This window comes from Entelurus aequoreus, linkage group LG18 (assembly GCF_033978785.1).
Source record: "Entelurus aequoreus isolate RoL-2023_Sb linkage group LG18, RoL_Eaeq_v1.1, whole genome shotgun sequence".
Taxonomy (NCBI): Eukaryota; Metazoa; Chordata; class Actinopteri; order Syngnathiformes; family Syngnathidae; genus Entelurus; species Entelurus aequoreus.
In genome coordinates, this window is record NC_084748.1 from 3825527 (window position 1) to 3837547 (window position 12021).

General features: G+C 29.8%; 1 protein-coding gene across 5 annotated transcripts in view; it reads left to right on the plus strand.

Annotated features, from left to right (window-relative positions):
• The window catches only part of slit2 (slit homolog 2 (Drosophila)), a 321185-nt gene that overhangs the window by 260399 nt on the left and 48765 nt on the right, over positions 1–12021 (plus strand). For all 5 annotated transcript variants that reach the window (XM_062026304.1, XM_062026306.1, XM_062026307.1 and 2 more), the window contains one exon: positions 4257–4420. In XM_062026304.1, coding sequence (XP_061882288.1) covers positions 4257–4420 — 164 coding nt within the window. The remainder of the gene's footprint in view (positions 1–4256; positions 4421–12021) is intronic.

Sequence of the window (12021 nt, forward strand, 5' to 3'; positions counted from 1 at the left end):
TAAGAAAACTTTCAAATTTTGGCAATATTATAATAACAATCGGAATTTTACTTGGCAAAATGATGACAAAAGTCATAATTTGACTCAAAATATGTCACTTATTTTACAAGAACAAGAAAGATGGCAATATTGTGATTAAAGTCAGAATTTTTTATGAAAAATGTCACCATTTTGCAATAAAAAGTAATCATTTTATGAGAAAATATTGCAGTATTACAGACACAGAAAGAATATGAGAAAACTTTTTGAATTTTGCCAGTATTATAATAAAAGTCGTCATTTTACTCAACGCAAGTCAAAATTTTACAAGAAAAATTGAACTTTTCTGCAATATTGTGATAAAAGTTAGAAATACAAGAAAAGCTTAAAATTGTGTCAATGTCATGGAAAATAAATCGTAATTTAGCGCGACAAAAGTCACAATTTTATAAGAAAACTTTCAAATTTTGGCAATATTATAATAACAATCGGAATTTTACTTGGCAAAATGATGACAAAAGTCATAGTTTTACTCGAAATACGTCACTTATTTTACAAGAACAAGAAAGATGGCAATATTGTGATAAAAGTCAGAATTTTATATGAAAAATGTCACCATTTTGCAATAAAAAGTAATCATTTTACATTAAAAAAAAGTAATCATTTTACGAGAAAATATTGCAGTATTACAGACACAGAAAGAATATGGGAAAACTTTTTGAATTTCGGCAGTATTATAATAAAAGACGTCATTTTACTCAACGCAAGTCAAAATTTTACAAGAAAAATTGAACTTTTCTGCAATATTATGACAAAAGTTAGAAATACAAGAAAAGCTTAAAATTGTGTCAATGTCATGGAAAATAAATCGTAATTTAGCGCGACAAAAGTCACAATTTTATAAGAAAACTTTCAAATTTTGGCAATATTATAATAACAATCGGAATTTTACTTGGCAAAATGATGACAAAAGTCATAGTTTTACTCGAAATACGTCACTTATTTTACAAGAACAAGAAAGATGGCAATATTGTGATAAAAGTCAGAATTTTATATGAAAAATGTCACCATTTTGAAATAAAAAGTAATCATTTTACATTAAAAAAAAAGTAATCATTTTACGAGAAAATATTGCAGTATTACAGACAGAAAAAATAAGAGAAAACTTTTTGAATTTTGGCAGTATTATAATAAAAGTCGTCATTTTACTCAACGCAAGTCAAAATTTTACAAGAAAAATTGAACTTTTCTGCAATATTATGACAAAAGTTAGAAATACAAGAAAAGCTTAAAATTGTGTCAATGTCATGAAAAATAAATCGTAATTTAGCGCGACAAAAGTCACAATTTTATAAGAAAACTTTCAAATTTTGGCAATATTATAATAACAATCGGAATTTTACTTGGCAAAATGATGACAAAAGTCATAGTTTTACTCGAAATACGTCACTTATTTTACAAGAACAAGAAAGATGGCAATATTGTGATAAAAGTCAGAATTTTATATGAAAAATGTCACCATTTTGCAATAAAAAGTAATCATTTTACGAGAAAATATTGCAGTATTACAGACACAGAAAGAATATGAGAAAACTTTTTGAATTTTGGCAGTATTATAATAAAAGTCGTCATTTTACTCAACGCAAGTCAAAATTTTACAAGAAAAATTGAACTTTTCTGCAATATTGTGATAAAAGTTAGAAATACAAGAAAAGCTTAAAATTGTGTCAATGTCATGGAAAATAAATCGTAATTTAGCGCGACAAAAGTCACAATTTTATAAGAAAACTTTCAAATTTTGGCAATATTATAATAACAATCGGAACTTTACTTGGCAAAATGATGACAAAAGTCATAATTTTACTCGAAATATGTCACTTATTTTACAAGAACTAGAAAGATGGCAATATTGTGATAAAAGTCAGAATTTTATATGAAAAATGTCACCATTTTGCAATAAAAAGTAATAATTTTACATTAAAAAAAGTAATCATTTTACGAGAAAATATTGCAGTATTACAGAAACAGAAAGAATATGTGAAAACTTTTTGAATTTTGGCAGTATTATAATAAAAGTCGTCATTTTACTCAACGCATTTTAAGATTTTATAAGAAAAATTGAACTTTTCTGCAATATTATGACAAAAGTTAGAAATACAAGAAAAGCTTAAAATTGTGTCAATGTCATGGAAAATAAATCGTAATTTAGCGCGACAAAAGTCACAATTTTATAAGAAAACTTTCAAATTTTGGCAATATTATAATAACAATCGGAATTTTACTTGGCAAAATGATGACTTTTGTCATCATTTTACTCGAAATATGTCACTTATTTTACAAGAACAACAAAACAATTGGCAATATTGTGGTAAAAGTCGGAATTTTGTTTGACAAATGTCACCATTTTGCAATAGAAAGCAATCATTTTTCATTAAAAAAAATTATAATTTTATTGAATTTCAAAATATTGCAATATTACAGAAACAGAAAGAATATGAGAAATTGTTCCCAAATTTATAAGAAAAAAGTCGACCCATTGTGAGAAAAAGACGGCTTTTTTTTATTTTTTATATATTTTTTAATATTTTGTTTGTAATTATTTTTTAATCTTCATTATTTACTTCAAGTTATCACAGTATGTCTCTATATTAAAAAACATTTTTAAATGAATGTTGGCCAAAGGGGGCGCATTTCAATTTCTTACACACACTTGTTATTTCATATGTTGACCAGAGGGGGAGCACTTTTAAAAGCGACACACAGTCAACTTGAAAAATCCCTCCTTTTTGAGGGGAGGACGAGTTAAACAAATATTCAGTCTAAGTCTGAGACCAGGAACAAACCCCTCATTAACCATATTACACACAAACAATGAACAAAGAATACACAAGACTTGCAACAGAGTCCATTTGAAAAAATCCCTCCTTTTTGGGACCACCCTCATGTTGATAGATGTCACCACAAATGAGACATTGTCTATTAGATGCAATGTTATTGATTTATGTCATCACTTGTTCACACATCCTCATATGGAAGATACTTTTCCTTCTTCATGTCTCAAGAAGGGTGGAAATACAACACCCGCACACACACGCGCAGGGGCGAAATAATGCGTCATACCCAAGGGCCCACCCATCTCAACCCCAAACCCATACACACACACACACACTAGCTGACGGGTCCACCAACTTTTGGTGGCCCTTGCAAAAAAGGTGAGAAACAGGTAAACGCTGGTGAGGGCGGGGGCGGTGAGTAAAAAAATATTCAGTCCCTGGAGAGGGGGTCCAGACTGAGGCCAAAGAAAAAAAAACTCATAGCCATAGCACACAGTGTCCTGGGCATGACATTAAAGTGCCTCCGGCAGTGGAGGCTCCTCCAAGGGGTCTTGGGGCACTAGGAGGTTAACCCCTTTACTACTGTTACCCCAGGTGGCCCTTGGCAAAGGCCTAATACCTGACTGCCCCCTAGCCAGGGATACGGTGAAGACCTCAACGGCGGAGCAGGCGGAAGACGGTAGATGTGAGAACTACCACAACGGCTGCGATGGCGAAGAAGGCTGCAGCAGAAAAGGGTCCCCGGTCGTCTTGGACTCCGTGCCACTGGACCCTGACCCGATTCTGTCAAAGGATGGTGTGGTGACTCTCTGTGCACCAGTCTCTCCCCACGTTAAACTAAGTCACGCACAGGCATCCTCCATAAAGGGATACACCCCTACCAGGAGGATCGTCATACTCGTTCGAGTGTCCGCCCTGAGTTCAAACCCCGGCCGAGTCATACCAAAGACTATAAAAATGGGAGCCGTTACCTCCCTGCTTGCCACTCAGCATCGAGGGTTGGAATTGGGGGTTAAATCACCAAAAAGTATTCCCGGGCGCGGCCACCGCTGCTGCTCACTGCTCCCCTCACCTCCCAGGGGGTGATCATGGGTGATGGGTCAAATGCAGAGGACACATTTCACCACACCTAGTGTGTGTGTGTGACAATCATTGCTACTTTAACTTTACTTTAAACATGTTACATAGAACCAACAAGACTTGCAACAGAGGGGAGGGAGTGGGGGCTATGTAGGGAGGCTCCTCAGCCCTACATCGCCCTTAAGGGATTCAAACGTCGAGAGCGTTGGATAGGAGGGTGGGGGTATGTGTGTTTGGGCGTATATCTTTCGTGGATGCATGTGTGTGTGTGTAAGCCTGCAGCGTGTCCGTGGTGTTCTTGCAGCCGCCAACTATTTGTGTTGTTGTGGTGTGTGTTTGTGTGTGTGTGTGTGTGTGTATCAGGGCTCTGGGCGCCAACCCTCTGCACTGCGACTGCCACATGCAGTGGTTGTCGGACTGGGTGAAGAGCGGCTACAAGGAGCCCGGCATCGCCCGCTGTGCCGGGCCCGGCGACATGACCGACAAACTGCTGCTCACCACGCCCTCCAAGAAGTTCACCTGCACAGGTACGCGTGTCTCTTTCCAACTACACACACCCAAGGAGACACCGTTGGGACGTCGGAGGCGACACCTTAGGGCGCCACGTCCTTTTACCTGGCCCTCCCAACAATGTAGCTTCTATTTTCTTACTACATTTGGACAGAAAACAAATATACAGTAGGGAGGGGACTCATATGCGGTTGACCTGACACATGAAACGTGACAAATTGGGGGCAGGAGAGTGTTAAATATCTTAAAATGTGTTTTGTGGCAATTCCAACTTTGCCCACGGCGGGAGTTACTATAAGAGTGGCGCTTTCCACCATTTTCAGCAGACTGCATTGCAAAATAATTCAACCGCCCCTCCCCCTCTTTTCCTTTTACGCGAGATCCACCTCGGAACGGGGCCACATGGATCCTTTCCCTACTGTACGCACTGCATGCAATGTACACCTTTTCAACTTTAACAGTATTCAAAATTACAACAAATATTATACTTTTCACTTTTGGGGGTCAAAAATAAATAAATAAATAACTTAAATTCTGCCATTTTTTCCCGTAAATTATTATTTATTTTTTTCATTTATCATGATATGTTGTAAAAACCACCACAAATTTTACAGTAAAATTCGGCCATTTATTTCCCCTAAAAAAAAAAGTTTTCCATTTGCAGTAATATGTTGTAAAAAAACACCATACATTTTACAGTAAAATTCGGCCATTCTTTTCCCCGTTAAAAGACAGTTTTTCCATTTACAGTAAAATGTTGTAAAAACCACCATAAATTTTACAGTAAAAATCTGCCATTTTCTTTCCATAAATTTTTTTTTTCACATTACTGTAATATGTTGTAAAAACCACCATCAATTTTACAGTAAAATTCTGCCATTTTTTCCCGTAAATTATTATTTATTTTTTTCATTTATCATGATATGTTGTAAAAACCATCACAAATTTTACAGTAAAATTCGGCCATTTATTTCCCCTAAAAAAAATGTTTTCCATTTGCAGTAATATGTTGTAAAAAAACACCATACATTTTAGAGTAAAATTCTGCCATTTTTTTTCCCGTAAAAAAACAGTTTTTCCATTCACAGTAATATGTTGTAAAAACCACCATAAATTTAACAGTAAAAATCTGCCATTTTCTTTCCATAAATTTTTTTTTTCACATTACTGTAATATGTTGTAAAAACCACCATCAATTTTACAGTAAAATTCTGCCATTTTTTCCCGTAAATTATTATTTATTTTTTTCATTTATCATGATATGTTGTAAAAACCACCACAAATTTTACAGTAAAATTCGGCCATTTCTTTCCCCTAAAATTTTTTTTTTTCCATTTGCAGTAATATGTTGTAAAAAAAAACACCATACATTTTACAGTAAAATTCAGCCATTTATTTCCCCTAAAAAAATGTTTTTTCCATTTGCAGTAATATGTTCTAAAAAACACCATAAATTTTACAGTAAAATTCTGCCATTTCCTTCCCGTAAAAAACTTTTTCAATTTACCGTAATATGTTGTAAAAACCACCATAAAATTTACAGTAAAATTCCGCCATTTTCTTTCCATAACATTTTTTTTTCACATTACTGTAATATGTTGTAAAAACTACCATCAATTTTACAGTAAAATTCTGCCATTTTTTCCCGTAAATTATTATTTATTTTTTTCATTTATCATGATATGTTGTAAAAACCACTACAAATCTTACAGTAAAATTTGGCAATTTTTTTTCCATTTGCAGTAATATGTTCTAAAAAACTCCATAAATTTTACAGTAAAATTCTGCCATTTCCTTCCCGTAAAAAACTTTTTCAATTTACCGTAATATGTTGTAAAAACCACCATAAAATGTACAGTCAAATTCTGCCATTTTTTCCCCCGTAAAAAACAGTTTTTCCATTTACAGTAAAATGTTGTAAAAACCACCATAAATTTTACAGTAAAAATCTGCCATTTTCTTTCCATAAATTTTTTTTTTCACATTACTGTAATATGTTGTAAAAACCACCATCAATTTTACAGTAAAATTCTGCCATTTTTTCCCGTAAATTCATATTTATTTTTTTCATTTATCATGATATGTTGTAAAAACCACCACAAATTTTACAGTAAAATTCGGCCATTTCTTTCTAAAAAAAAATGTTTTCCATTTGCAGTAATATGTTGTAAAAAAAACACCATACATTTTACAGTAAAATTCGGCCATTTTTCCCCCGTAATAAAACAGTTTTTCAATTTACCGTAATATGTTGTACTCCGCCTTCCGCCCGAATGCAGCTGAGATAGGCTCCAGCACCCACCGCGATCCCGAAAGGGACAAGCGGTAAAAAATGGATGGATGGATGGATGTTGTAAAAACCAGCATACATTTTACAGTAAAATTCTGCCATTTTTTCCCATAAAATTGTTTTTATTTTATTTTTTTCATTTTATCCAGATATGTTGTAAAAACCACTACAAATCTTACAGTAAAATTTGGCAATTTTTTTTCCATTTGCAGTAATATGTTCTAAAAAACACCATCAATTTTACAGTAAAATTCTGCCATTTCCTTCCAGTAAAAAACTTTTTCAATTTACCGTAATATGTTGTAAAAACCACCATAAAATTTACAGTCAAATTCTGCCATTTTTCCCCCCGTAAAAAACAGTTTTTCCATTTACAGTAAAATGTTGTAAAAACCACCATAAATTTTACAGTAAAAATCTGCCATTTTCTTTCTATAAAAAATGTTTTTCACATTACTGTAATATGTTGTAAAAACCACCACAAATTTTACAGTAAAATTCGGCCATTTCTTTCCCCTAAAAAAAAATGTTTTTCCATTTGCAGTAATATGTTGTAAAAAAAACACCATACATTTTACAGTAAAATTCGGCCATTTATTTCCCCTAAAAAAATGTTTTTTCCATTTGCAGTAATATGTTCTAAAAAACACCATAAATTTTACAGTAAAATTCTGCCATTTCCTTCCCGTAAAAAACGTTTTCAATTTACCGTAATATGTTGTAAAAACCACCATAAAATTTACAGTAAAAATCTGCCATTTTCTTTCCATAAATTTTTTTTTTCTCACTACTGTAATATGTTGTAAAAACCACCATCAATTTTACAGTAAAATTCTGCCATTTTTTCCCGTAAATTATTATTTATTTTTTTCATTTATCATGATATGTTGTAAAAACCACCACAAATTTTACAGTAAAATTCGGCCATTTATTTCCCTTAAAAAAATGTTTTTTCCATTTGCAGTAATATGTTCTAAAAAACACCATAAATTTTACAGTAAATTTCTGCCATTTCCTTCCCGTAAAAAACTTTTTCAATTTACCGTAATATGTTGTAAAAACCATCATAAAATTTATAGTAAAATTCTGCCATTTTCTTTCCATAAAATTTTTTTTTCACATTACTGTAATATGTTGTAAAAACCACCATCAATTTTACAGTAAAATTCTGCCATTTTTCCCCGATAAAAACAGTTTTTCCATTTACAGTAAAATGTTGTAAAAACCACCATACATTTTACAGTAAAAATCTGCCATTTGTTCCTCGTAAAAAACAGTTTTTCCATTTACATTAAAATGTTGTAAAAACCACCATAAATTTTACAGTAAAATTCTGACATTTCCTTCCCGTAAAAATCTTTTTTCAATTTACCGTAATATGTTGTAAAAACCACCATAAAATTTACAGTAAAATTCTGCCATTTGTTCCTCGTAAAAAACAGTTTTTCCATTTACATTAAAATGTTGTAAAAACCACCATAAATTTTACAGTAAAATTCTGACATTTCCTTCCCGTAAAAATCTTTTTTCAATTTACCGTAATATGTTGTAAAAATCACCATAAATTTTACAGTAAAATTCTGACATTTTTTTTGCCCGTAAAAAACAGTTTTTTTCAATTTACTGTAATATGTTGTAAAAACCTCCATAAATTTTACAGTAAATTTCAACCATTTTTCCCATACAAAAACATTTTTTTAAATTTACAGTCATTTGTTGTAAAAACCTCCATAAAAAAAACAGTTTTTTCAATTTATAGTAATTTGTTGTAAAAACATCCATACATCTTACAGTAAATTTCAGCCATTTTTTTTGCATAAAAAAAACGGTTTTTTCAATTTAATTTTTAATTTGTTGTAAAAAACCACCATAAATGTTACAATGAAATTCTGCCAATTTTTTCCTGTAAAAAACTGTTTTTCTATTTACAGTAATATGTTGTAAAAACCACCATAAATTTTACAATAAATTTCAGCCATTTTTTTTTTCAGAAAAAAACTTTTTTCAATTAACAGTAATTTGTTGTAAAAACCACCATAAATTTTACAATAAATTTCAGCCATTTTTTTTTTCAGAAAAAAACTTTTTTCAATTAACAGTAATTTGTTGTAAAAACCACCATCAATTTTACAATGAAATTCTGCCATTTTTTTCCTGTAAAAAACTTTTTTTCAATTTACTGTAATATGTTGGAAAAATCAACATAAGTTTTATAGTAAAATTCTGACCTTTTTTTCCTGTAAAAAAAACAGTTTTTTCAATTTACAGTAATTTGTTGTAAAAACCTCCATAAATTTTACAATGAAATTCTGCCATTTGTTTTTCCTGTAAAAAACAGTTTTTCCATTTACAAGTAACATGTTGTAAAAACACCATAAATTTTACACTTAAATTCTGACATTTCCTTCCCGTAAAAATCGTTTTTCAATTTACCGTAATATGTTGTAAAAATCACCATAAATTTTACAGTAAAATTCTGACTTTTTTTCCCCCGTAAAAAACAGGTTTTTCAATTTACCGTAATATGTTGTAAAAACCTCCATAAATTTTACAGTAAATTTCAGCCATTTTTTCCCATAAAAAACAGTTTTTTCAATTTACAGTAATTTGCTGTAAAAACATCCATAAATTTTACAGTAAATTTCAACCATTTTTTTCGCATAAAAAAACAGTTTTTTCAATATAATTTTTAATTTCATGTAAAAACCACCATACATTTTACAATGAAATTCTGCAATTTTTTCCTGTAAAAAACTGTTTTTCAATTTACAGTAATTTGTTGTAAAAACCACCATCAATTTTACAATGAAATTCTGCCATTTTTTTTCCTGTAAACATTTTTTTTTTAATTTACTGTAATATGTTGGAAAAATCAGCATAAGTTTTATAGTAAAATTCTGACATTTTTTTCCTGTAAAAAAACTGTTTTTTCAATTTACAGTAATTTGTTGTAAAAACCTCCATAAATTTTACGATGAAATTCTGCCAATTTTTTTTCCTGTAAAAAACAGTTTTTCCATTTACAAGTAACATGTTGTAAAAACACCATAAATTTTACACTAAAATTCTGACATTTCCTTCCCGTAAAAATCTTTTTTCAATTTACCGTACTATGTTGTAAAAATCACCATAAATTTTACAGTAAAATTCTGAAAAAATGTTCCCGTAAAAAACTGTTTTTTCAATTTACCGTAATATATTGTAAAAACCTCCATACATTTTACAGTAAATTTCAGCCATTTTTTCCCATAAAAAACAGTTTTTTCAATTTACAATAATTTGCTGTAAAAACATCCATACATTTTACAGTAAATTGATTGATTGATTAAATTTCAACCATTTTTTTCGCATAAAACAACAGTTTTTTCAATATAATTTTTAATTTGATGTAAAACCTCCATAAATTTTACAATGAAATTCTGCCATTTTTTTCCTGTAAAAAAACTGTTTTTTCAATTTACAGTAATTTGTTGTAAAAACCTCCATAAATTTTACGATGAAATTCTGCCAATTTTTTTTCCTGTAAAAAACAGTTTTTCCATTTACAAGTGACATGTTGTAAAAACACCATAAATTTTACACTAAAATTCTGACATTTCCTTCCCGTAAACATCTTTTTTCAATTTACCGTACTATGTTGTAAAAATCACCATAAATGTTACACTAAAATTCTGAAATATTTTTCCTGTAAAAAAACTGTTTTTCAATTTACAGTAATTTGTTGTAAAAACCACCATCAATTTTACAATGAAATTCTGCCATTTTTTCTTTCCTGTAAAAAACAGTTTTTCCATTTACAAGTAACATGTTGTAAAAACACCATAAATTTTACACTAAAATTCTGACATTTCCTTCCCGTAAAAATCTTTTTTCAATTTACCGTACTATGTTTTAAAAATCACCATAAATTTTACAGTAAAATTCTGAAATTTTTTCCCGTAAAAAACAGTTTTTTCAATTTACCGTAATATGTTGTAAAAACCTCCATAAATTTTACAGTAAATATCAGCCATTTTTTCCTATAAAAAACAGTTTTCTCAATTTATAGTAATTTGCTGTAAAAACATCCATAAATTTTACAGTAAATTTCAACCATTTTTTTCACATAAAAAAACAGTTTTTTCAATATAATTTTTAATTTGATGTAAAAAACCACCATAAATTTTACAATGAAATTCTGCAATTTTTTCCTGTAAAAAACTGTTTTTCAATTTACAGTAATTTGTTGTAAAAACCACCATCAATTTTACAATGAAATTCTGCCATTTTTTTTCCTGTAAAAAATTTTTTTTCAATTTACTGTAATATGTTGGAAAAATCAGCATAAGTTTTATAGTAAAATTCTGACATTTTTTTCCTGTAAAAAAAAGTTTTTTCAATTTACAGTAATTTGTTGTAAAAACCTCCATAAATTTTACAATGAAATTCTGCCATTTTTTTCCCCTGTAAAAAACAGTTTTTCCATTTACAAGTAACATGTTGTAAAAACACCATAAATTTTACACTTAAATTCTGACATTTCCTTCCCGTAAAAATCTTTTTTCAATTTACCGTACTATGTTGTAAAAATCACCATAAATTTTACAGTAAAATTCTGACATTTTTTCCCCGTAAAAAACAGTTTTTTCAATTTACCGTAATATGTGGTAAAAAAAACTCCATTAATTTTACAGTAAATTTCAACCATTTTTTTCGCATAAAAAAACTGTTTTTTCAATATAATTTTTAATTTGTTGTAAAAACCACCATCAATTTTACAATGAAATTCTGCCATTTTTTTCCTTTAAAAAAAGTTTTTTTCAATTTACTGTAATATGTTGGAAAAATCAGCATAAATTTGATAGTAAAATTCTGACATTTTTTTCCCGTAAAAAAAATTGTTTTTTCAATTTACAGTAATTTGTTGTAAAAACCTCCATAAATTTTACAGTAAATTTCAGCCATTTTTTCCCATAAAAACAGTTTTTTCAATTTGCAGTAATTTGCTGTAAAAACATCCATAAATTTTACAGTAAATTGATTGATTAAATTTCAACCATTTTTTTCGCATAAAAAAACAGTTTTTTCAATATAATTTTTAATTTGATGTAAAAACCACCATAAATTTTACAATTAAATTCTGCCTTTTTTTCCTGTAAAAAAACTGTTTTTCAATTTACAGTAATTTGTTGTAAAAACCTCCATAAATTTTACAATGAAATTCTGCCATTTTTTTTCCCCTGTAAAAAACAGTTTTTCTGTTTACAAGTAACATGTTGTAAAAACACCATAAATTTTACACTAAAATTATGCAATTAGTTCCCCGTAAAAAACTGTTTTTTCAATTAA